At 38.3% G+C, this 27,730-nt stretch overlaps 1 protein-coding gene across 1 annotated transcript; it reads left to right on the top strand.

Annotated features, from left to right (window-relative positions):
- The first annotated feature begins 12,086 nt into the window (after positions 1–12,086).
- On the top strand, positions 12,087–26,722 carry CCT4 (chaperonin containing TCP1 subunit 4). The gene is made up of 14 exons (XM_082672166.1): positions 12,087–12,322; positions 15,939–15,991; positions 16,468–16,557; positions 17,491–17,599; positions 18,261–18,403; positions 19,696–19,817; positions 20,167–20,299; positions 21,305–21,444; positions 22,468–22,564; positions 22,647–22,757; positions 22,850–22,980; positions 23,122–23,356; positions 25,429–25,542; positions 25,776–26,722. Exons 1-14 carry the CDS (start codon positions 12,196–12,198, stop codon positions 25,788–25,790), a joined length of 1,620 nt encoding a protein of 539 aa, XP_082528292.1. The 5' UTR covers positions 12,087–12,195; the 3' UTR covers positions 25,791–26,722.
- Positions 26,723–27,730: the final 1,008 nt, after the last annotated feature.

Raw genomic sequence — 27,730 nt, 5'->3', positions numbered from 1 at the left:
TGTCTTTCCAGCTAGATTAGTGGCTCTGATCCAATGTTCCTTTCTATAACATATATTTTGTTAACACTTTCTTTACTATCCTAAAATAAAGTGCATAGATAATATAACTTCTTACCCATATAATTTCCAAAAATCAATATATTATTCACCAATAAAAAGGAATGAGTTACTGATACATGCTGCAACATGGATGAGCCTTAAAAACATGCTAAGTGAAAGAAGACAAACAGAAAGGGCCAGATATTGTATGATCCCATTGATATGAAATGTGCAGAACAGTCAAATCTATATACACAGAAAGTAGATTAATGGTTGCCAGCAACTGGAGGAGTGGGGAATGGAGAGTGACTGTTAATGGGTTTCTTTTGGGGATGATGAAAGTGTTCTAGAAGTACATAGTGGCTATGATTGTACAACTTTGTGAATATACTAAATCCACTGAATTGTACACTTTAAAAGAAAATGAACTTCACAGTATGTGAATTATATCACAATTTAAAAATCAATATAATGACCTAACTGTAATTTAGGATAAAAATAAAAGGAAAGAAAGTTATAATATATGCATTTCAATGTATAAATGTTACGTTTCAGGCTCAGACGATAATAAACAGGTAGGTTTTTCACCTATACGAATGTCCCCTGCATGGCAAGATGTCTTGTATCCTTGGTGCCTGTCCAGCCCCGGCCATTCCTCCCCCTCCATTATTGTGACAACTGAAATACCCCTTTCAAAGTAGTGCCACGCTGCTGAGAATCACTGATCTAGACTACTTTAACTAATATTTATCCAGCATTTGCCTGAAGTCAGGAGGTATTCTTTATACTAGAAAAGATATAAGATAGTTCTTTCCCTAAAGGAATTAATTTTCTAAAAAGCAAATTCAGAGATGATTTCAGAACTCCAAGAAAAACAAACCTAGAGATAAACTATACATCCTGTTAATTGTGCCTGCAGGAGTTGCAGAGAATGGTCCATGTAAGGGAAAAAGTAAAATAAGGGTGGTGAGTGGATAGAAAGCACTATTAAGTACATGACTTCCAAATTACCCACCAGAAAGGCTGTACTCATTTATTTCCATGAAACCTTACTAACACTGATTGGTATTATTCTTTAGAATCTTTTCTATCTGATACATGAGAAATACTATCTTATTGTTTTAATATGTATTTCTTAAATTTTGAGAGTGAATTTTTTTATTTATATAATTGACAATATAACATTATGTTAGTTTCAAGTGTACAGCATAATGATTCCATATTTGTATATATTGCAAAATGATCGCTACAATAAGTCTAGTTAACATCCATCACCACACAGCTACATTTTTTTTTCCTTGTGGTGACAGCTTTTAAGATTAACTCTCTTAGCAACTTTCAGGAATTCCCTGGCGGTCCGGTGGTTAGGACTCCTTGCTTTCACTGCGAGGGCCTTGGGGAACTAAGATCCCACAAGCCACACAGCTCGGCCAAAAAAAAAAAAGACAATACACTATTATTAACTATAATTAACATGCTGTACATTACATCCCCAGGACTTATTTAAAAATGGAATTTGTACCTTTTGAACTGTTAAAAAAACAAAATTCAACTTTGTAAATTGTAAAGGTCTTATTGGCTTTATTCAACAATTCATGAATAGGGAAGCATTCAATCTCAGCTAGAAAGGTGCTCCAAGGAGCTGTACAAAATGAAAGACTTATAGGCAGAAGGGAGTGAGAATAAGGAAGTTGTACCTCAAAACAAAAAAGCAGGTTGGTTATTACAAGGTCACCTTCCTTTAGGGGACGTCAGGGATCTATCAGGCAGATTACCTAACTAGTGCTGATTAGGCGGTTCCTGATTGGCTGGTTTAAGATTCCATTTCTGGGAAAGGTGAAACTGTAATTCTCGGTTTGGTGATGTGGGACTGGTTTAGCATAAGTGACTCCATTTGGGGCCTGCTGTCTTGTTTTAAACAACCACCTTTACGTGAGGACTTTTTTTTTTTTTTTTTTTTTTTTTGCGGTACGCGGGCCTCTCACTGTTGTGGCCTCTCCCGTTGCGGAGCACAGGCTCCGGACGCGCAGGCTCAGCGGCCATGGCTCACGGGCCCAGCCGCTCCGCGGCATGTGGGATCTTCCCGGACCGGGGCACAAACCCATGTCCCCTGCATCGGCAGACGGACTCTCAACCACTGCACCGCCAGGGAAGACCGACGTGAGGACTTTTTTATATATAGTTATTGACTGCTTGTATTTCTTCCCATTTCCTTGTCCACCTTCTACAGAGGTTTGTCACTTCAGTGATTTCTAACATCTCTTTACACATTAGTAATACTAATGTTTGTCACTTACATTGCAATGTGTTCCTTAGGTTTATATAGTTGAATCTATCAACCCGCCTAAAAAAAGTCTGGAAAGTTATTTACCAACATGGTTATGAAGTATATCTCTGAGCAGATGGCTTTTATTTGCTTCTTTCTGCTTACCTGATTTTTCTAAATGTCTACAGTGTACATATAATATTGTTGTAATAAAAAGTTATTTAATGAAAAGATAAAGTTCCCATCAAGAGTTGCCTGGTGGCCTAGTGGTTAGGATTCTGGGCTTTCACTGACATGGCCTGGGTTCAATCCCTGGTGGGGGAACTGAGTGAGATCCCATAAGCCGCACTGCACAGCCAATAAAAATAAATAAATAAAGTGCCCATCAACAGACAATTGGTTTAAGGAGATGTGGTATATATACATACATATATACATATATATATGTATACAGACACACATATTGGAATATTATTGGAATAATGGAATATTACTCAGCCATAAAAAATGAAATATTGCCATTTACAGCAACACGGATGGACCTAGAGAATATCATACTAAGTAAAGTAAGCCAGACAGAGAAAGACAAATATCATATGGTATTGCTTATATGTGAATCTAAAAAAAAAAATGATACAAATGAACTTATATACAAAACAGAAACAGACCCACAGACATAGAAAACAAACTTATCGTTACCAAAGAGGAAAGAAAGGGAGAGATAAATTAGGAATATGCGATTAACAGGTACAAACTACTATACATAAAATAGATAAGCAACAAAGATTTACTGTATAGCACAGGGAACCATATTCAATATCTCATAATAACCTATAATAGAAAATAATCTGGAAAAATATATATATATATCTGAATCACTTTGTTATATACCTGAAACTAACACAATACTGTAAATCAACTGTATTTCAGTTTTAAAAAAAGATGTGTGTCCTAAAATCAGAATTCTTTTAATGAAAAGCTTTAAAGAACATGTGTTCTGCATTACTGAGAAAAGCCACACACCTTACATAGTGTTTCATAACCATTTTGATAAAATTAGATGCTTTCAGAATCTTATAGAGGCCTCAGATATTTTCTCCCCAAAATGCAAGTACACACCAAATGTAGTCTACAATATCTAGGGGTTAATTTACCCCTCTGAAGTTTCTGTAAGCCTGCCAGTTTTCCACTGGTTCTAAGAACTCTCTCTTAGTACTCCCAGTTCTAATTAATCCTTACAATAAATAGATTGCTCTTTTATTAGAAGCAGGGGGAAATTCTGCATATCACTATCATTATTCAACTTTTATTCCAATGTATGTTATACCTGGACATATCACTTGTTAAAAATAAGGAAGGAGGCCCAAAATGGAGTCACTTACGCTAGGCTCCACATCACCAAACTGAGACTTAATTACCAACTGGGAATCTTGTAATCAACACCAGTTAGGTAAACTGATAGATCCCTGCCATCTGCTAAACGAAGGTGACCTTGTAATAACCAACCTTCTTTTTTGTCTAGTGTAACTTCCATGTTCCCACTCCCTTCTGTCTATAAAAGTCTTTCATTTTGTACAGCTCCTTGGAGCTACTTTCTACTTGCTAGATTGGATGTTGCCTGATTCATGAATCACTGAATAAAGCCAGTAAAATCTTTAAAATTTACTCAGTTGAATTTTGTTTTTTAACACCGGGCCTGCTTGAGCCTACAAGTTCCAAAACACCAAGATGACCAATAAAAAAAATCATCCCTGTGCCACCAGGGGCTGCTATTGCCAATATAACTGTTCAAGGCTGGTAACAGCCGCATTTTTAGAATGCGTTTCAAACAAAAGGATCAAAGCACAAGCTTTATTTTATTAAATTTCAAAACACAACCTGTTTCGCAGATGATAAACCTGGACGCAGGCCTATTAAAAGAATTGCCTAATTGCTGTGAGACAACAGCAAGGAAAATACCCTGAGCCTTGGCTCAAAGGAAATTATAAGCATCTAACTAGTGGCCCTTCTGCTAAACAGGTTTCCTTTTCATTGTGGTCAGATAGGTTCCCATTCTAAGTCTCATTAAGCAGCTAGTCGCTTCCCCTATTAAACTGCTCCTATTATGGCTTACAGGCTGTTTGGTCTCAGGCCAGCAATACATGTTTTTATAAGATTTTCCAGCTCTGCAAAATGTTAAAATTTAAAATGTGAACTGAAATAATGTGGAAATACAGGGGCCCCTAAGTTTTGCAATAAACTCTCCTTGCTCCCTGTCTCTCCTCTGCCTTTTCCAGTTCTATTTTAATCTCCATTCACTCTCCACTCAACAGATATTGGTTGAGAGCTTTGTGCCAATCATTCTGCTAGGCTCCAGGGGATACAGAATGAATAAGACACTCTGCTCTAAAATCTTACATTCTGGTAAAGGAAAATAATATGTAAATGAAGGGTAGCAGAATATGCCACCCCAAAATATACCACGTTGGCATAAGGATTCTTTTGAGCTGAAGGCAACTGAGAATAAGCAGATACAAGGAAAGCTCACAGCCCTTCTCCTATTCACCTAAAAACAGGACATACATTTTCAAAGGTGTCCCTCCTTCCCTGTCTACCAGAAAGTACAAAAACCAATCCCAGAAGACAACTTTAGATCCTTATCAATGGAGAATGCACCGACTTAAATCTGCGATAACTTACACTTGTTTACCATGCTTTTCCCTGTCATCTCTCCATAAATGAGCTCCTGGACATGGTCCTTTCCTTTGTCTTTGGCTGAAGATGGTATATAAACAGGAGTTCTAAGCCACTGCTTTGAGTTACTCATTTTTCCCTGGGTATGTCACATGTATACATGAGGTATACACATTAATAAACCTCTGTTTTTCTCATTAATCTGTCTTTTGATACAGGGGTCCCAGCCAGAACAGAAAAGTGGGAGGGAAAATTATTTTTTCCTCCTCTGTATCAATAAATTATTTAAATGCAATGAACTAAGGGTTGTTACTACTTAGTGCCTAGAAGTAGCTATCAGAATTGGTGGAGAAAGAAAGAAAATAATTATTAACTCAGTTTGAATCAGTCAAAGAAAGGCTTAATGTGAATAGCCAGGTATGTTGCAGGTGAAATAGCACATCCCTATACGTGCAAGCACAAAACATAGTGGTGTGTTGAGGTACACTAGGAACCCCATAGTGTAATGGTAGGATTCAGGACACACTACCCCAAAATATGGCATCTTGGCACACTGAATATTTGAAGGAACCTGAGAAACGACAGGTGCAAGGATTCTCTGACTTCCCCCTTCTCCCTGAAGCAGGTCATAAGACCCTCATGTGAGAGGTACCCTCCCTATACCCAGAACATTCTTACCTCCAAAGACAGAGAGAAGAACAGGCTTTACTAAGTTTTCCCAGTTGACTACCCTTAGCTCATATCCTTTTGTCCCATCACATTTTCCCACAACTTTCCACTCTTCATCAAATCACAGCAACACTCAGTTTTAACCACTTCTTCAGAGTCTTAATTTCCTTATCAAGGCTCTCCTGCCATATAAAACTTACATTAAATAAAGCTGTATGCTTTTCTCTTGTTATCTATCTTTTGTTACAGAGCCCCAGCCAAGCACCTAGAAGGGTAGAAAGAAAAAGATATAGCTTCCGCCCCTACAGTAGCAAAGTGGAACCAGGATCCTAGGATAATAAACCTGGAAAGATAGACAGGGCCTCAGTCATAGAGATGGAAAGTTTCCATGTAATGCTGATTTTTATATCTGGTCCTTGAAGAGTCACTGAAAGGTTTTAAGCAGAAGAGTAATAACAAGATCAGATTTGAGCTTTGTGGTAGTGGTGTGGCAACGAATTGAAGGAGCAAGGGAGGCCAAAAGCTAGACTATCACAGTAATCAAATTGATGATGATGTGGGTCTGATCTAAGGGAGCTGCACTTAGGATGGAGAATATGAGATGGATTTTTGACATAAAGGAGGTAAAATTAGCAGAGTTTGGATGAGGGGAGAGGGAAAGGAATGACTCCCAGGTTTCTGGTTTAGGTGACAGAGTAGATGATGGTTCAGAGCATACGGGTGCTCATTTATTTGTGGGCTACCTCTCTATGTATCTTGTGTGTTATTTTATCCTTTAATGAGCTGTGTTAATCAAGATAACTATCACAGCAAGCATTTGGAATGAAACTGACACAGAACAAAACTCTCATTCTGCATTTTAAAGTATTTTTAATTCAAATTCAGACTCAAAGATTTAAATGGGATTGAATTTAGAAAGATGGAAAATACATGGAGAAATCTAGTCTTGTTTTCTTTTTGAACAGCCAAACATTTTTAAAAAACATTTCCTCATGGAAAATTTCAAACACATAAAAAGTAAAAACAATAGTATAATGAGCTCCCATGTCCCCATCACCAACTTCAAAGAATACCAACACACTGCCTATCTTGTTTCCTTTCTACTCCCATCCACTTCACCCTTCTCTTTTATTTGGAAAATCCCAGATATCATAGCAGTTTATCTGTAAATATTTCAGTATGCTTCTCTTAAAAGCTCTTAAAAACACCATAATACATTTTTCCATATTCTAATTAAAAAATACTTTCTTAATAATCAATCATTGAATATCAATCAGTATTCAAATTTCTGATAGTCTTACAAACTTCATATTTTTTACCTGTTTGTCTGAATATTTAAGTAGTTGATTAGCCAGCCAAATGCAATTACCTATAGGTTCCCCTTCCAACTTCATTGTTTTTTGTTTTCATTTTCTTGCAATTCATTTGTAGGTCATTTGTCCTACTGAGTTTCCCACAATTTAGATTTTATTGATTATACCCTCATGATATCATTTTTTAAAAATATATTCTTCTATCCTTATATGTCCTACAAATCTGTAAATTAGTAGTTAGATCTAGGAACTTGATTAGACTCAGGTTCAGCTTGTTTCGTGTTCCATCAGGAGGTATCTAGTGTCTGCTGCCTCTCTTTTTGTGTTGTGTCCCTCCACACCCTAGACCTCCAAAATAACAGTCATCAATTTTGTCCACAAATTTGCAACTTCTATGGCTCTGGATGGTACTACAATAATTAAATATTAGTTCATTTCTGTTTTTAGATAGGACATCTGGTTACTTGTTTACTTATAATAGATCACAAAACTTCTAAGTTTTCCAGCACCCCCCTTTGGTTTTTCCTTCTCCCATTTTCAGATAGAAATCTTATAACTGGGAGGGTTAGAAAGTGATAAAAATGTGAACTAGAAACCTTTCAGAGAAAATTAGAAAAATCAAAATGTATTTAAGGAAAACAGGCCCCTGCTTCATGTTAACATATTGCAAGCCAAACTTTTAAAAAGAATGATGCAAACAATACGGTTTAGGAAAACAGAGCTTAATGGTGGTCTCAACAACATAAACTGATTCGGAAGAGAAGAAATATGGATAAAAAATAACAATTAAAAATTGTCTTTGAGGGGCTTCCCTGGTGGCGCAGTGGTTGAGAGTCCGCCTGCCGATGCAGGGGACACGGGTTCGTGCCCCGGTCCGGGAAGATCCCACATGCCGCGGAGCAGCTGGGCCCGTGAGCCATGGCCACTGAGCCTGCGTGTCCAGAGCCTGTGCTCCGCAACGGGAGAGGCCACAACAGTGAGAGGCCCGCATACCGCAAAAAAAAAAAAAAAAAAATGTCTTTGAGATGGAGTGAAAACCTAAGAGAGAAAAGTTAAACACATTCCTGCCTCCTTTTCCAATCCAAAATGGTGCCTGGCTTGGTCTTATTATTGAGGGCTTAGCACATGGTTCAGCATCCATCCTAGAGAGGAGAACCCTCAATTGGATGGTTGGCCAAATATTATTGTTTTATAAAAACTATTTTACAAATCATTAGAGAACTTCTATAAGGCTACTGTTATTGCCAACATTCCCACATATGTCTTAACTATGCTTGGATCTGATACAATAGGAATTTTTCCAACATGTCTATCCTTCACTAGCAACAGTGCTTTGTATCTATAAAGTATCCTACAAAAGTTGTATGTTTTAATACTTATTGAAATTCCATTCTAATAGAGAATTAGTGTACACCAATACTTTTAAGCAATCAAATGTTCAGCATTTATTATTGCTTAATCCTAGGAAGAAAAATAATTCCAATATCAGTTGTCACAGAAAAAGAAAAATATGTATTTATAACTTGAAACCTCTCAGCTAATTAAAGCAATTGTCATACCTATGGAGACTGTCCCCAAAAGCCAATAATGGCATCTTCCAAATTCTGCTTTGTCCTTTCTGGCTGACAGGTCTATTCCTCACACTAATAAAACTAGTAGTTTAATAAGCCTTTAGAAGCCATCTAATTCAACCCTCCTACTTTATAGATGAGGAAAATGAGACCCAAAGAACTTAAATGACTCACCCAAGATTACATAGCTAATACATAGCAGAAGTGGAACTCAAGCCAGAACTTTGAGCCCCCAAATTAATGCTATTTCCATCATCATCACACTTGTTTCCATCATACTACACCAGTTGTTTTAACAAATAATCATAGCATGTTTGTGGGCTGCATAGAAGTAATCTGCTCCTTTAAAGAGAAATCAGCCCTAGACTTACGGATCTCAGAGCACCTAAGCAGCTTCATCTTCTACGGCCAGTAACCTGAGTGAGTGTAAAAGCTCCTAAAGATCACAGGATTAAGTACTATGAACAATTGTCCTTGAACTTATCCCAGGCATCCATCATTTTATGGATGCTAAGTAACTATTTGTGAACAAATATCGAAAGAACCTCACCTGCGTTATTTTCATATTAAAATATAGAAGTAAAAAAAGCCCAGCAGTTTAGCTCATGACCTCTGAAGTCGTTGCTCTATTGGAATACTTCTTCCATCTATTTACAGGTTTACCTTGGGCTTCAGTTCTCTCTGTGCTTTGTTCCCTTATCTCCTACCAAAAAAGATAGACACCTACTTCATAGGATTGTTGAGAGTATTAAATGAGGTGAAACGTGTAAAGGGTTTAGCACTGCAACTAGCACATAACTGAACTAAATGATTGTTATGAAAATGTTCAGGCTCCCTAAGAGTCAGTGGCTATGTTATGCAGGAGAAAATACTGTAAAACTAAGGCACTGTACTAACTAGACAGGCAGTCCTGATTTGGTAGGCAATCACAGGTCCAAAACTTTTAAGATTCTCTGGTATTTAACCAGTGTATATTTAAATTTCTAACTACCACCTAGTATCAATCAATATTCAACAACCAACTCCAACATCTAAATCAAAGAAAAGCAGTCACAAGGAAACAAAAGCAAAAATAAACAAATGGGACCTAATTAAACTTAAAAGCTTTTTTGCACAGCAAAGGAAACCATTGACAAAATGAAAAGATGATCTATTGAACGGAAGAAAATATTTGCAAATGATATGATATGACCAATATGGGGTTAATATCAAAAATTATAATATAAACGGCTCATACAATTCAGTACCAAAAAAAAGGAACCCAATTAAAAAATGGGCGGAAGACCTGACTAGAGGACATTCTTCTTGTGAAAAGATGCTCAACATCGCAAATCATCAGAGAAATGCAAATCAAAACCACAGTGAGGGCTTCCCTGGTGGCGCAGTGGTTGAGAGTCCGCCTGCCAATGCAGGAGATACGGGTTCGTGCCCCGGTCCGGGAAGATCCCACATGCCGCGGAGTGGCTGGACCCATGAACCCTGGCCGCTGAGCCTAGGCGTCCGGAGCTTGTGCTCCGCAACGGGAGAGGCCACAACAGTAAGAGGCCCGCGTACCGCAAAAAAAAAACCCCCAAAAAACCCACAATGAGGTATCACCTCACACCTGTCAGAACGGCTAGCATCAAAAAGAATACAAATATTGGCAGGCATGTTGGTGGGAATGTAAATTGGTGCAGCCACTGTGGAAGACTGCATTGAGGTTTCTCAAAAGAATAGAACTACCACATGACTCAACAATTCCATTTCTACGCATGTATCTGAAGAAAATGAAAACACTAATTCCAAAAGATACATGCACCCCAATGTTCATAGCAGCATTATTTACATTAGTCAAGATATCGGGCTTCCCTGGTGTCACAGTGCTTAAGAATCCGCCTGCCAATGCAGGGGACACAGGTTCGAGCCCTGGTCCGGGAAGATCCCACATGCCGCGGAGCAAACAAGGTGCGCCACAACTACTGAGTCCGCGCTCTAGAGCCCATGAGCCACAACTACGGACGCCCAGAAGCCCGCGCACCTAGAGCCCGTGCTCCGCAACAAGAGAAGCCACCGCAATGGAAGCCGGCGCACCGCAATGAAGAGTAGCCCCAGCTCCCGCAACTAGAAGACCCAACATAGCCAAAATAAAATAAAATAAAATAAATGTTCTTTAAATATATATATATATATATATATATGGAAGCAACGTAAGTGTCCATCAACAGATGAATGGATTAAGAAGATGTGGTATATACACACAATGGAATACTACCCAGCCATAGAAAGAATGAAATTCTGCCATCTGCAACAACAGGCATTGGACCTAGAGGATATTATGCTAAGTGAAATGAGTCAGAGAAAGACAAATACTATATGTTATCATTTATATGTGGAATCTAAAAACTGAAACAAATGAATGAATATAACAAGAAAAACAGACTCACAGATACATAATTTAAAAAAACTAGTGGGCATCCCTGGTGGCGCAGTGGTTGAGAATCTCCCTGCCAATGCAGGGGACACGGGTTTGAGCCCTGGTCAGGGAAGATCCCACATGCCGCGGAGCAACTAGGCCCGTGAGCCACAACTACTGAGCCTGAGCGTCTGGAGCCTGTGCTCCTCAACAAGAGAGGCCGCGATAGTGAGAGGCCCGCGCACCGCGAAGAGTGGCCCCCGCTTGCTGCAACTAGAGAAAGCCCTCGCACAGAAACGAAGACCCAACACAGCCAAAAATAAATAAATAAATATTTAAAATAAAAAAAAAAAACTAGTGTTTACCAGTGGAGACAGGGAAGGGTGGGAGAGGCAAAACAGGGATAGGGGATTAAGAGGCAGAAGCTAGGACATATAAGATAAATAAGCTACAGGGATATATGTATTGTACAGCCCAGGAAATATAGTCAATATTTTATAATTAGTTTTTTTGTTTTTTTGGTCTGCGCCACACGGCTTGCAGGTTCTCAGTTCCCAGAATAGGGATGTAACCCGTGCCCCCTCAAGTGGAAGCACTGCGTCCTAACCACTGGAACACCAGGGAATTCCCTATAATAACTTCAAACGGAGTATAATCCATGAACATTTTTAATCAGAGTTGTACACCTGAGACTAATACAATGTTGTAAATCAACTATACCTCAATTAAAACAAGAAAGGGGGGAAAAGAAGTCACCCCTTCCAACCTCTCTTCCAACTCGCTTTCAAAATATATAAAACTGAATAAAATACACGTCTACCGCCAGTAAAAACCGACTCAGCCCTGCCCCACCCACCCAGGAGTAACTCCCGGCTGCTACAACTCCTAGCGGACAGGTCCAGCTTGAGTTAACAGAAGGGACGTCAGGGCCAAGGAGATGAGACGTCCCAACTCTAGCCTTATTCAATCGCAGGTGGTCCTTTTTGCCTCCCAGGAGCCCGCCCACCGCCCACTGGGCCGCAGGCCAACAGCTCCCAACAGCCCCAAGATCCGCGGCGCGACCCCCGCACCCGGCATGCAGCGGGCAGCCTTCTACGTCACGGCGGCGCCGGGCCTCCAGGGAGGCCCCTTTCCCCGCCTCCTCCTCCCGGCGCCGGCGTAGTTTTCCGGAAGCTTCGAGAAGGCGGTGGGCGCTTACTGTTAGTCCCGGGCCAGCCGGAATCCGCGTCCATCCGTCCTTCCAGAGCTCACGCAGACCCGTCCAAGCTTGCCATGCCGGAAAACATAGTCACCCGGAGCGGGCCGCCCGCCGGGGCTGCCGGCGGCCGCGGGAAGAGCGCCTATCAGGACCGCGATAAGCCGGCCCAGATCCGCTTCAGCAACATCTCCGCGGCCAAAGGTATCGCTGCCCGGCCTAAGCCGTGGCCCTCCGGGCTTAGCTGTGCATTCTCACTCCCAGTCTTGGATGGGCATGATTCGTTTTCTGTTCCTTCGGATGATCCCCTGTGGGCCTCCCATAGAATAAGCTCAGTGCAGGGATCCTCCTGTCTGTTCTCTGCCCATGATTTCCGACCCCGAGTATGGAGGCCTTTGGACTTGCCTTATTCTGCGTCTTAGACGCCCATAATTTTTCTTGCCGGGCCGTGCTGCATTCATTCATCCTAATTAAGAAAGAGGCCGCGGCCCGCATGCAGCGGTCCACTGGTAGAATGTTTGAACAATACTTCTCAGTTTTCTTGTTCTTACTAAAAAGCTTCTTTCGGTACAGCTATTGAAACGAATTCGGGTACACTCTCTGCGCCTTAGATTGGGGCGGGGCCCATTGTACTGGGATGTGGGGAACCAACCGACCCATCTTGTTTGAGAATAATTATGAGGCCGCATTGTGCTTTGATGTCCTCTCTGCACGTGCAACGAGCAAATAGAGAACAGTTTGGCCTTTAGGTGGAATTTAAGAAGTCCTGGGTTTCATTCAGTTACGTTACTTCGTGGCTTTGTGACCTTTAACCAAGGTTTCCTTACTTATAAAATCGGGGAGGGAAAGTTGCCCTTTTTTTCAGAAAGGGAGTTGTGAGGATTAAGATAAGTCGGGTTGAGGTGGAAGAGTCTGGAAGGAAAAGTGAGAACAAATGCTTAGAGATCTTGCCGTTATGTGTATTTGCTACAGTATTTCATTCGGGTTAGAGCATAAGGTGCATGAAGAAATGAGAGGTGAGATCGGAAAGGTAAAGTCGGTCCGAATCTGGAAGGGCCTGGTGTCTTGGAAAGGGTTTTAAAACAACTCGCGCAGCTACAGATTGTTCTTCAGTGTAGTGAGATAGTACCTAACTTGGAGGGTTGCTGTGAGGATTAAATGAGAAAGCATATGAAGAGCCAGATGTATACAAAGTACAGCCTTACAAATATTTGAGGTTATTTGTCTAGGTGACTGAGGGTGTGATGCTGCTGCTGAAAGAAGCAGGTGCGCTGAAGGGAGGATGGTGGAAGAAGAAAGAATAGGTTCTCGTTTGAGCCTAAATGAGTTGAGGAGGTCAGAATGACCAGATGGGTAAATTTAGGAGTCATTTGGAAGTTCAAGAGAGAATATTTACCTGGAAATAAAAGTTGGTGGATAGTTATCTAGGGAGCATAGTTGAAACTTAGATTTATTACATTAGAAACAAGATGTTAGATAAATTCTGGGGCTGTTGGAGGGGGGTGGGCAAGAATGCTATATAATATGGTAGATTTTCAACAAACAAGGAGGATACAAGATGGGACGTTTACTTTGGTAGCTTTTGAAACATCAGTGCACAGAGAATTAAAACTGAACGAGAGAGGTATGCATATAGGAAGAAAAGGCCATCTATTTACCTATAAACATGACCCTTACATCTTAAGTGAGGAGAGCTTGTGGAACTAAGGGCCACTCGTAGTCTGTCCAAGTCAGGCAAAACCCTACAAACTGGTTGAGAAAAGGTTTTGCCAGATGCATCTTTAGCGTAATTCATGGAGCCAGTTTTTTACTTTGCTAATAACCAAAAAGTATATTAAGTACCATTGGTTGATGATATCAAAACCACACACACAAAAGTAGTAGTGGTCGTTTAGTACTATTCAGCACAAGTCATTTAACATATAATTGTGTACTACTACACAGTGTGTTAAACTTCAAACACTTTCAGAGGGGTAATCAGTCTAGAATTTTTTTTATTTTTTGCACAATGTGTCTTTCTAGAGTCTTCACATAGATGAATATAAGGGCGCATTCTTAAAATGAATTGGTCTGCTTGTAGAATTGTGGCCATGTGGGTCCGCTAAAATCACCTGAAAGGGTAAGGATGGCTGAATAATTAGGAAATGCAGCCCCAAATTATGAAATAATTAAGTAGAATATAATTCTTAAACTATACCAAATATTTTCTCTTACCCTCTTTAAGATTATGTTTTTTTTAAATTATTACTATTATTTTTTGTTTTGGATGCATTAGGTCTTCGTTGCTGTGCGCAGGCTTTTCTGGCTTTTCTCTAGTTGCAGCGAGCCAGGGCTACTCGTCATTGCATTGAGCAGGCTTCTCATTGCGGTGGCTTGTCTTTGTTGCAGAGCACGAGCTCTAGGCGCGCGGGCTTCAGTAGTTGCAGTGAGAAGGCTCTAGGGTGTGCGGGCTTCTTTACCACTGCACCACCAGGGAAGTCCAGATTATGCGTTGTTTATACAATGAAGGGGAAGCATTATGCTAGTTGTGGAGTATACAACAATAGGGCACTATCTTAGCCCTTTGTATATGGGGTGAAATGGTATATGAGAAAGGGGAAGGCAGACTTTCCTGGTGGTGCAGTGGTTAAGAATCCACCTGCCAGTGCAGGGGACATGGGTTGAATCCCTGGTCTGGGAAGATCCCACATGCTGCGGAGCAACTAAGCCTGCGTGCCACAGCTACTGAGCCCACGTACCTAGAGCCCATGCGCCGCAACAAAGAGAAGCCACCACAACAAGAAGCCCGCGCACCACAACAAAGTGTGGTGCCCGCTCGCCACAACTAGAGAACCCCACGCGCAGCGATGAAAACCCAAAGTAGCCAAAAATAAATAAAATTAAATCTTTTTTAAAAAAAGGGTGGGGAGATTTAATCGTTTGTCCTGGACCTGTCGCAGTAAAGGGGATCAAGTACATCAATTACAATTTCTCTTAGAAAATAATAAGTGGATCAATAAAATAGAAACATGCTCGTGGACAAGTAATAAGAAGAATGGAGTGGTAGACTATATGTCCAGAGATGGTTCATAACATAGTAATGATGTCTAAAGACTATGATTTTAGGGGCTTCCCTGATGGTCCAGTGGTTAAGATTCTGTGCTCCCACTGCAGGGAGCGCAGGTTCAATCCCTGCTCAGACAACTAAGATCCTGCATGCCACACGGTGTGGCCAAAATTTTTTAAATAAATAAAAATTTTTAAAAATACTATGATTTTAGATTTAGTTAAGGTTTTGAGGTTTTGTTTTTTTGTGGGGTTTTTGTTTGATTTGGTTTTGGGTTCAAAGAGGTTTTTGTTACTGTTTTTTAAACTGTGGTCCATCCATATACCAGCTTCACATTAGTAAACAAAAGTCTTTGCCCTCAGAAATTATACTATAGTTGGGAGAGACAGAGTAAACAAATAAGCAAATTATATAGTTGTCCTATTATCGCGGCTTGTTTTAAGGAATGGAGAAAATAATACAGTCCTCATTCAGAGCGCATAAGTAGGTTATACCATTTTGATACTTAAAGGAAGATTAGGTGAACCCTCAAAATTTAGTTTACCACATGCAGAGTACAAGTGCTATGTATAGTGATTTTATCAACAAAAAGTGAAGCGTCGTACAATTAAAGGAGTAAAATAATTACTGTTTCCAGTAGATTATTATTAGACATTGAATTTTCTTTAGTGAACATGATGAATTGTCCACCATATTCTAATAAGTCCAAAATGATTATTTGAGGGTAAAGATGCTCTTTAAAGGGTCTTGATTTATTTTTTTTTCTGTTTACAGCCGTTGCTGATGCTATTAGAACAAGCCTTGGACCGAAAGGAATGGATAAAATGGTGAAAGGCTCAATCATTCATTACTTACTGAGTGCTGCTGTTCATACTGCAAGCGCTCTATAGAGGGTTAAGATGTGCTGTTTAAAAAGTAAAGTGTTAGAAAGGCTTTGAGAGTTCAGAAAGGGATAGATTACTTTGGGATGAATGGGACCTAACTATAATTCATATTTTATTTATGATAATGATTCTTTATAATACCGTTTCTATCCCTTTTTTGGTGTCTCAGTTCCTTCACTTTTAAGTAGGAAAAAACCCAGCTATTTCATTTGCAAAGCTGGAATATTACTGTGTATTCTTAAATCATTATACCAATGTAAGGGAAAACAATTTGAAGTTAAGCACTATGCAAACATAAGTTAACTTCTGTACAAGAAGTGTTCAAATTAGTAGAGCTTTTAGGATTTCACATCAATACTGGATGAAGAAAACAAAATTTTTGAAATATAACTTTCTTTTAAAAAAACCAAACTTTGTAGATTCAAGATGGAAAAGGTGATGTGACCATTACAAATGATGGTGCCACCATTCTGAAACAAATGCAGGTGTTACATCCAGCAGCCAGAATGGTAAGTATAATTTTTAGGTGGGGGTTTTTTAAGTGTATTGTTTGATATTTGGTAAACAGTTAAATTTTTCTTATTTGATCACATGATATTGCTTAAAACATGGTGAAAATTTTTCCTTTTATATGCTAAACAGGCATATTTTTAGGATACATTGTATGTCTAGCATTATATTCTCCATTGCAAGTTGTAATAAAACATGACTCCTTGTCTTTGTTCACAGCAGTGTGCCACACATATGAGGAAGGGAGAAAAACATGAAATTGTACAAATTATTAGTTCAGTGGGTGTTAACTGAAAGAGAGCAAAATCATTTTAATTGTTTGCAAAATAAATCTTGTGTTTAAACTTGCACTGACATTTATTTTTAAAAACAGTTTCTAATTCAACTACAGATCATAATAGTGATTGCAGTGTCAAGTGAGAAGTCACCATTTCAGCAAAAACAAATTCCTTAGAAGTTCCTATCTGTTAAAAAGTCTCTTTTAATTAGTTAAAGATGACTGAAAATGAATCAGACTATGCTTCATGCAGGGTCAGTTTAGATAAACTTGGCCAGGGATTTCAAACTAACAATATTCTCTCATCTGAATGCTGCATTTCATAGCTTCTGAGTCTACAGGGTACCCATAGTTCTCTTAAGTACTGGGAAGAAAAAATTTACAACCCTCAGTCTGAACTGGAAATCATAATATAGCTTGTTAGAAAGTATGTAAGTAGAATTTTGCATGCCACAACTATATAGGTTGTCATTTTTAAATGAGACCAAGGTGGACAGCGAATCAGAAGTCAAGTATATTGAATCTTACAGTTTTGATAATAATCAAATTCTATATGTGAACCTCATGGTGAAGGTCATTGATGTTATATTTGAATTAGATGTTACTGGGTTCTCATAGTTCTCATTGAGCAATTTGACATGTTCTGTTCACTTAGCTGGTGGAGCTATCTAAGGCTCAGGATATAGAAGCAGGAGATGGCACGACATCAGTGGTCATTATTGCTGGCTCTCTCTTAGATTCCTGTACCAAGCTTCTTCAGAAAGGTGGGTAGAACATAGGACATGCTTTATTACTGAATAAAGGCAAAAAAATATTAAGTAATATGAGATTTACAATTTAATTTGGAGCAGAATTTTTTAAGCAGGAATTTTTAGATTAAATTTTGGTATATTTACCATATTAATTAGAAATTTTTTTCTTTTTGCTTCTGGGTTTGGTTTTGGGGGGTGTTGTTTGTTCTTATTTGTTTTTGTTTTGGCTAGGTTTCCTTTTGAATGGAACTTGATAAAATTTTCCTTTTCAAAAATGACTGGTTGGTGGTGTACTAAACTTGAGATATAAATGAGAACTGTGATTTAGGAGAAGAAGTATGGGTTCCTGCTTTGGTAAATGGTGTCTAAATGTCATAGTGACTCGCCAGTCACTTATTCTAATTATTATGTAGATTTGTAGAGTTTTGAAAAGTGAAAAATCGGTTTTAGTCTTAAATATCATAGGAGTATGTAATTGATCTATTCCAAATTAAATGGAAATTTAAAAAATATTAGACATATTAGTGGTTAAGGTTATTCAAACCATTATTATTTAAGATTAATTTAAAATTTATGACTACTTTGAAATTTTAATGAACAGAGAAATTTTAAGTCATATCAAATATGAAGTTTATCTGTTACAATTAAATAACTCACCTTTCACAAATGGCAGGGATTCATCCCACCATCATTTCTGAGTCATTCCAGAAGGCTTTGGAAAAGGGTATTGAAATCTTGACTGACATGTCTCGACCTGTGGAACTGAGTGACAGAGAAACTTTGTTAAATAGTGCAGCCACTTCATTGAACTCAAAGGTGAGACAAGCACTATGGGATCATTGTAAAATTACAGTTTAAGGTTCATTAAGAAGCACAACTGTGATTTTTATTTTTATTTATTTATTTTGCGTTGGGTTGTCATTGCTGCCTGCTGGCTTTCTCTAGTTGCGGCGAGCAGGGGCTACTCTTCATTGCAGTGCACGGGCTTCTTATTACGGTGGCTTCTCTTGTTGAGGAGCGCGGGCTCTAGGCGCATAGGCTTCAATCGTTGCAGCACGTGGGCTCAGTTAACCACTGCGCCACCAGGGAAGTCCCTACACTGTGATTTTTGGTGCTGTACAGTTCATAAATGTTAACTCTCAAGAGTGACTAGGTAGCTAATTTGTATAACTGAATTAGTTCAAGTAAAATTTACTCCTTCAAGGCTTTCAGGTAAGTTGTAGTATCTTCATTTTACAGATGGGAAAAGAGGTCTAGTGAAGTTATATAACTTACCCAAGACCCACTAATAAGAGGTAGAGCTGTGATTTGAACCCAAGATAGGGCTGGCCATCATGGTCCATCTCTTACTAATATCTATGCTGCTTTTCTTACCAAACTTAAAGAAGTGATGTAAGTTTAAATTTCTTGGGAACTCATGTCACCTGTTTTCTGTTATGTTGTGTGTCACACCCCCACCCCATTCTTTTTCCTTTTCATCAGCATTATTTATATATTAAGTGGAAAGCTAGATAGTATTAGTGATATTAAGTAATATTATTGATAAATGTCCCCAGAACTAATATAGACAGAATATCATAGTGGTTACAAGCATTGGTCATAGAACCTAGACTGCTTGGGTTTAATGCTGGCTCCACTTAATTAAGCTGTTTCAGGTTTTTCGTGTGAAGGTTGAATGAATATATGAATGTACAGTGCTAAAACCACTGCCTGACATATAATACGTGCTCAATAAATGTTAACCATTAGTTATTTTTGTCAGCCCCTCAGTAATAGGGGTGCACATATATAACATCTGATCATAAATTCATTTTAGATAGGAAACCTCAGCAGAAAATTAACTTGTTCTTTTGGATTTCCTGTAGAATTACTAGTAATCTAGTCAGTCCTGACTACTATGTTAATAAAAGAGGAACACAGGCATATGTTTTTATATGGTGACTGACAAACCTAAGTGGAAAAGACAGTTTATATGGAATGTTTTCTCATATGCTCTCCACCCCAGCCAAAAAAATGATTGAGATTACTTCTTGAATACCTTTATCATTAAAAAACTAGGACTTTTTGTGTTACGACACTGACTTTATTTTCTTTTTTAATAATTCTAGGTTGTCTCTCAATATTCAAGTCTCCTTTCTCCAATGACTGTAAATGCAGTGATGAAAGTGATTGACCCAGCCACAGCTACTAGTGTAGATCTTAGAGATGTTAAAATAGTTAAGAAACTTGGGTAAGCATCTCTAATTATAACTTTAATAAAAATTAATTTTGAAAGTAAACATAAGCTCTTGCCAAAAATAAATAAGTTAAATGAAAAGTACATAGGTGAAAGTCACATACACTTGGTTGTTTTGTTTTCATGACAACTTGTGTTAATGTGGGAATTTCAAGAATTTATTTATATTCCCTAATGATGGCAGGGCAGTGGTGTGATTGGAGAGGTTCAGGAATGGGGCACTAATAAATGTGAGTGAGGCTGAAGCACATTTTATCAGACTGATGATTTTTAATCTGTTAGCAATGTATTAAACTTGAAGACTTCCGCCCCTTCATAACTATTTTGTTTTCTTTTTTCTTAGTGGGACAATTGATGACTGTGAGTTGGTGGAAGGTCTGGTTCTTACTCAAAAGGTGGCAAATTCTGGTATAACCAGGGTTGAAAAGGCTAAGATTGGGCTTATTCAGTTCTGCTTATCTGCTCCCAAAACAGATGTAAGTAAAACCAAATGAAATGATTCCTTAGGTGTTTGACTTTTTAATAATGAAATTTTTCTTTTTATAAAAATAGAAAATGCTGATACCAGTGATAAAAAGCAAGGATCTAAAAATAATTAGTAAAATTTAGATAAAAGTAGAAAATGTTGGATGCCACACATGATAAATCTATAATCTCAGTTGGCTATTTACTGAAATTGAGCATTCACTTCACAAATGAAGACAAATAATGATAGGGATGTCTATGAAACAATAAAAATAGGTTATGTGAAAGTGATAGTATAAATGGACTTTCCAGATTCTTTCTAGCTTTCTGAGAACAGAAACCTTTACCCATCCTTCCCTAGCAGGCAGATCTTTTGTCTTTATGTTTGCACAATGGAATTTTAAAACCAGTTTATTACCCACACTCCGAAAACCACCATTTTTTATTATTCCCATATCTATCAGTCATAAGTACCATCCCCTGAAGGAGTGGTTGATCTTTGTCATCTCATTCAGGTTTGCTCTCATTTTACATTGTGTTGGCATACAAGTTTCCTGTTGAGTCGTTTGTTTCCCAGATTTTAACCCACATAAAAACGTTGTTTTGTAGGTCTTTGTATAACAGTATTTGTCCTTCGTAGTTCCTTTCAGCATACCAGTTTTTTTAACAATTCATAGAGTAAAAAGGTTGCAACTGAAATTATTGATATTTCAGTAATGCGTAAATTCATATGAAAAGAACTGACATTCACGAAATAGGATAATCATTCTTATGTTTTATGATCCTCAAAAATGTACTTGTAAAAAATAAGACAGCAATTTGTATAGATGAAAGTAAAAAACCTGAGTTAAGTTTTGTGTATACTCCTTTTTCTGAATTTTTTCTGTGCGTGTCTATAATTTCTTGTATGATTTTGGTTGAATTTATACTATACATAATATTTTCATTAAAAGTCTCACTTTTTTGCTTAAGGACTCTTAAAATGCAAATTATTAATACGTTCTTTTTCTGAACAGATGGACAATCAAATAGTAGTTTCTGACTACGTCCAGATGGACCGAGTACTTCGAGAGGAGAGAGCCTATATTCTAAATTTAGTGAAGCAAATTAAGAAAACAGGATGTAACGTTCTTCTCATACAGAAGTCTATTCTAAGGTGTGGGGCTATTTATTTTGTTCACCTCTTAATGATAATTGATTTTGGATCCCTTCTAGCAATTTTTTAAGAAACATTCGAGGTGGGTAAACCACTAGAAATCTGGAATGAATCTGCATTTTAGGATATTGTTGTATTCTGGTAAATGATCTAAAGTGAGTTCTCTTCGTGTTATGATCATTTAAATGTGGGATATATTATCCTTCTAGACCAAGATCCTCACTCTCAAGTAAAAACCTAACTTTAGTCTAAAATTAATTAGCTAGCTAAAATTTTAGAGGCATTTATTTAAAGGTCCATGCAATAGCTTGCCTTGAAATTGTAGAAGTTCTTTTGGGGGGAATGCTGGATAGTCCATGGATTGGAAGAATTCTCCAAAGTTTGAACTGATCCCTTTTTTGTGTGTTTTCAGTGTTTTCTTGTAATAGGTAGACATATTCTCATGTACTATATTAATATGTTATGCCAGAAAGTATTATGGATGCTCTTGATATAGAAACCTTGATGAAGAGTTGGAATACCTGGTTCTAAATACAAGTTATGTAATAGCTAGTAACCTTGAATAAACTGTTCTCAAAGCTCAGTGTGCTTATTTGTAAAACAAGGATAGTAATATCTGCCCTTCAGTATCAAGGGTTGTCAGGAGGATCATTGCAGGTAATTAGTGTAAAAGTGTATAAATTTGTGGAGTCTTGAATTACATCATACTTAATTTCTAAATTCATAAAGCATCGATTGTTAATTATCAGTTATACTTATTTAGTATTAAGAAAAATAATTTTTATTGTGTGTTTTACAAATGGTGTCGTTGGGATATGTTTTAAATATTCATTAGAAATCTTATTTAAGAATTTTGAGGTCATAAACTTGGTAAGCTGTTTAAAGCATCTTCCTTCACAAATAATTTTTTAAATCATTGGCTATTTAAACAACAGTAAAATTACTAAAACCGTAAAAAAGGAGTTGAACAGCAAAGTTTTTTTCTAACCTAGTATTGACATAATCACTGATTTTGTATTTTAGAGATGCTCTTAGTGATCTTGCATTACATTTCCTGAACAAAATGAAGATTATGGTGGTTAAGGATATTGAAAGAGAAGATATTGAATTCATTTGTAAGGTAAAATATTCTTAGTATCTGTATGTGTGAAAATGTTCACTATTCAGACTTCTCAATTTGTGTATACCACTATTTTTCTCAGACTATTGGAACCAAACCAGTTGCTCATATTGACCAGTTCACTGCTGACATGCTGGGATCGGCTGAGTTAGCTGAGGAGGTCAGCTTAAATGGTTCTGGCAAACTGATCAAGGTAGCAATATTAAAATTAAGCTTCTATTTGCCTGGTTTTTTTTTATTTGTTTTAATCCTTCAAATACCTAATTAGGAGTTTGTTTACTAAAGATTACAGGCTGTGCAAGCCCTGGAAAAACAGTTACAATCGTTGTTCGTGGTTCTAACAAATTGGTGATTGAAGAAGCTGAGCGTTCCATTCATGATGCCCTATGTGTTATTCGCTGTTTAGTGAAGAAGAGGTAATATTAAATTACTGTGTAACATTTTGAACATAAAAACTTGGGTATTTTTATTATTAAGGTATAAATACTAAGTTATTACTTTTAAAAAATAGCTTTCTGTTGGATAAAATAAGCTAAAAATATATTTGTGAATTTCAGGGCTCTTATTGCAGGAGGTGGTGCTCCAGAAATAGAATTGGCCCTGCGGTTAACTGAATACTCACGAACATTGAGTGGTATGGAATCCTACTGCGTTCGTGCTTTTGCAGATGCTATGGAGGTCATTCCATCTACACTAGCTGAAAATGCTGGCCTGAATCCCATTTCTACAGTAACAGAACTAAGAAACAGGCATGCCCAAGGAGAAAAAACTACAGGCATTAATGTCCGAAAGGTAATAATTTAATCTTTAGTTACTGCAGAAAATGTTGATTATTATAAAATACTAAAAGCTTCATAATTGTCAAATGAAAGGCTTTGTAATCAAAAATAGAGTTAACCTTGGATTTAAGTATAAGACCTGCAGGTTAATTAATGTATGCCATCTAGTGAGAATGAAGATTATGCCTTAAGTGAGAAGTATTGTTCATTAAGTCTGCCGTCTAATGGTTGTACCATTTTTAACAAGTTACGTAGTCTGTGCTTCAGTTTTCTTGGTTGTAAAAACGGGGACTATTAATAGTTCCCTCATAGGCCTGTGAGGATTAAATGGATTACTAATTAGAAAGTTCTTACAAAGATGCCTGGTGTGTAGTCAACCATTGCTGCTGTTGTGGGCACTAGCCTAGTGTAGTTGTATAGGGTAAACACATAGAACAATAATAATTTCCCCTTTTGTATTAATGTTTTATGTCTCCTTTTATTGAGATGACAAATAATATGTAATGGAAAAAAATTGACAATCCAAGATGATATTTTTGGAATGGTTACAGAACTCAAAGGAGGGCACTACCTGGTTAGGGAAAGTTTCATGAAGCTGCAGCCTTGGTTGGTAGGGAATGAAAAAGTTTCAGATGGGGAAGCAGTGGTTTACAGGTAAGAGGGACCAAGAAGTTACTCATTTTGTCTAGAGCAGAGGTTATATGATGGTCATACAGTGGACTTTAAGATTGGAAAGATCAGATAAAAGCTAGAATGAGGAGTCCTTTAAGTTGTTGAGACAGGCATGGGTGTTTGTGTTTTTTTGTGTTTTAATTCCAGTAGTTGGGAGCCACTAAAGTTTTTTTAACCAAGAGGCTAAGGTGCTGAAAAGAGTATTTTAAGGAGGGAAGAATGGAGATAGGTTCACCTGTTACGACCATCACCAGTAATCCTAGGTTAAAGGTGACTAGGATAGTGGCAGTAGGAATCTAAAAGTGGGAAGTGAGAATGACGTAAAAGCAGGGTGTAGAGCAGACATGTCCAGATTCAGAATTGGGAATCAGATAATTTAAAATCTTATAACTTTTTTCTTTAACTGAAATATAGTTGATTTATAATATTGTGATTCAGGTGTACAGCAAACAAATCTCATAATTTTTAATAACTATGATCATCTACGTAATTTTTGCCAGGATACTCTTTATTTTTTTATATTTTAATAAATTTTTTTTTTAAGATGTTGGGGGTAGGAGTTTATTTATTTATTTTTGCTGTGTTGGGTCTTCGTTTCTGTGCGAGGGCTTTCTCTAGTTGTGGCAAGTGGTGACCACTCTTCATCGCGGTGCGCGGGCCTCTCACTATCGCGACCTCTCCTGTTGCGGAGCACAGGCTCCAGACACGCGTGCTCAGTAGTTGTGGTTCACGGGCCCAGTTGCTCGCGGCATGTGGGATCCTCCCAGACCAGGGCTTGAACCCGTGTCCCCTGCATTAGCAGGCAGATTCTCAACCACTGCGCCACCAGGGAAGCCCCTATTTTTTATTTACTTATTTTTGGCTGTGTTGGGTCTTCATTGCTGCACGTGGGCTTTCTCTGGTTGTGGCGAGTGAAGGCTATTCTTTGTTGCAGTGCGCGGGCTCATTGTGGTGGCTTTTCATTGCAGAGCATGGGTTCTAGGCGCGCGGGCCTGAGCAGTTGCAGCACGTGGGCTCAGTAGTTGTGGTTCACAGGCTCTAGAGCGCAGGCTCAGTAGTTGTAGTACACGGGCCGGCATGTGGGATCTTTCTGGACCAGGGATTGAACCCATGTTCCCTGCAATGGCAGGCAGATTCTTAACCACTGCGCCACCAGGGAAGGCCCTTTGCCAGGGTATTTTTAACTAAAAGATGCTTATAAGGAGTTGTTTTGGAGTTAGGCTTGGAATTCAATTTTTCCAAATTTTAGTTGAAATACAAGCTACAGTGTAGAGAAGAGCTTAGTAGAGAGTATCTGACTCTTGACTAGACTAAGGGAAAACTAAGTTTGAGAGGCCTTGAGGTTTACTGGTAACTGTAGTTGGTGATACGGATCAGTTACAAACACTAAAAGCAACTTGTACTGGTTTGCAGGGTGGTATTTCCAACATACTGGAGGAACTGGTTGTCCAGCCTCTGCTGGTTTCAGTCAGTGCACTGACTCTAGCAACTGAAACTGTCCGGAGCATTCTGAAAATTGATGATGTGGTAAGTATATACAGGTCGTGAATTTCCCTACAAGGTCAGAAAGGCATATTTTTGAAGAGTTGGGGTTGGGGGCAGTAAACGTTGTTAGTTTGCTAGTCTGGGTGAAAACAGTTCATACTTCTAGTCTTTTTTCACCTATAAAAATAGGGAGATTTGGATAACCACCTTAAACATCTTCCATCCTTAAAATTCTGTCCTTACAGGTTTTGAAATCTAAGTTTTTCTCTTTTCAGGTAAACAGTCGGTAACATGGATAACACTGGCTGACTGGTACCATCATGGCCACTAATAGCGCAGCTGGAGTGGAAGAGCACCTTGGCATTCCTTGTTGTTTGGAAGATTGTTTCCTTTATGAATTTCTGGGCCTGGTTTTCCAGCTGGCATTTGCTTCAAATTGTATTGACACAGTTTGATGAAAACATTAAAAATATGGTTTCAAAGGGCAGATTAATTGATTGCGCTCCTGCATTACCCCCACTGCCCTGCCCTCACAACCTCTGTTACCTCTGATCCTCTTGAGAAATCTGTATAGGAAGGGAAAGAAGACTTCGCACTTACCTGTTAACTTCCTTACGGGCTTAATCCTGGGTACTTTTAAGTTTTCGGTTAGTTTTTTAACAGAAGTATTGAGAAGGAAAAATGGCCCAGTATGCTCATCACCCTGATAAATCCCTGCTTACAATAATGTATATGCTGTTTGAAAAGTTAACAATACAGAAGAAAAGTGAAAAATGAAAGTCTTTCTCGTGCCAATCCCTTTCTCCAAGAATAACCACTGTTGTGTTAATTGGGATTCCTTCTAAAAATAAAAATGTAGCAGATCTTACTTGTACAAGAAGGATTCGTAACTAGTAAGTCTTTTTCCAGTGGTTTAAAACATCTTTATTGCCTCTACCCTGATCAACAAGCATTGTCTTGCACCGTGAGTGGTGTAAAATCTAACTAGTGTCCATCCTTGCTTTAGCCACCTTCCAGTCAGTTCTGCATATACTATATATATAGCTAGTGATCTTTTTAAGCTTGTCAGACACTCCTTTATAAAAGCTTTCATGACTTCTGATTGCCTTTGGAGGAAGGCCAAACCCTTAAGGTGGACCACAAATTGGGCCTCTGTAATCTGGTATCACACTCAACCATCTTTCTTTTGTGTATTTCACAAAAGTGTTATGAAAGCAGCTGGGGGGAGCTCCTTCACATCTGGAGAAAGAACTTCAGCAGACCAGCCTGAAGCTTGGTTGTGTCTGACAACTCCGGTAGTTAATTAAAATGACTAATTTGGTAAATGGTAAATTCAGATAACTCTTTGGATAGTCTGGAATTTAATAATTCAATGATTATCATTTTAGTGGGTATTAGGAGCTTGCTGTTAAAAAAATCATTTTATAGCTACCATAAAACAACTGAATTATGTATATACTAAATACTTTTATTTTTGGCTGTGTTGGGTCTTTGTTGCTGCACGCAGGCTTCCTCTAGTTGCAGCGAGTGGGGGCTACTCTTCGTCGTGGTGCACGGGCTTCTAATTGTGGTGGCTTCTGGTTGCGGAGCACGGGCTCTGAGCATGCGGGCTTCAGTAGTTGTGGCTCACAGGCTGTAGAATGCAAGCTCATTAGTTGTGGGGCGTGGGATTAGTTGCTCCGCAGCATGTGGGATCTTCCCAGACCAGGGATCGAACCTGTGTCCCCTGCATTGACAGGTGGATTCTTAACCACTGTGCCACCAGGGAAGCCCTATCCTAAATACTCTTAAGTGAAAATATTTTAACCAAAATTATTTATGTTGGAACTTTTAATTGAGTTATTCAGTATCCTTACGTGTGTCTGTGTCTTAGGGTATACCTATATATCTAAATATATGAGTAGTTTATATTTAAAGCCTTGTAAAGGGAACTCTAACAAGACAAACGTTTCCTAGTCATTTATTCTGTTAAGTTTGATATAAATTAAGCTACTAACTATTTAGGGTTTGACTCGGGTTTTACAACAGTTTATAAAGTAAGTTATGTTTTAGGAAAGGGAAGCCCAAATGACAAAATTCAAAATAGTTGTTTGATACAGTTAAATAATTCTAAAGTAATGAAGGGGAAATGTATCCTGTTAAATATTTAAAAGGTATGCTTTTAACAATGAGGCAGGATGACTATCCTAATGAGGCAAAGGTTTTGCATACTTTTTTCCTCTTGAGTGCT

The sequence above is a fragment of the Grampus griseus genome (genome assembly GCF_964374135.1).
Source record: "Grampus griseus genome assembly, chromosome: 15".
In the NCBI taxonomy this organism is placed as follows: Eukaryota; Metazoa; Chordata; class Mammalia; order Artiodactyla; family Delphinidae; genus Grampus; species Grampus griseus.
Note: the sequence above shows the minus strand (reverse complement) of the source record. Positions and strands in the feature narration are given on the sequence as shown.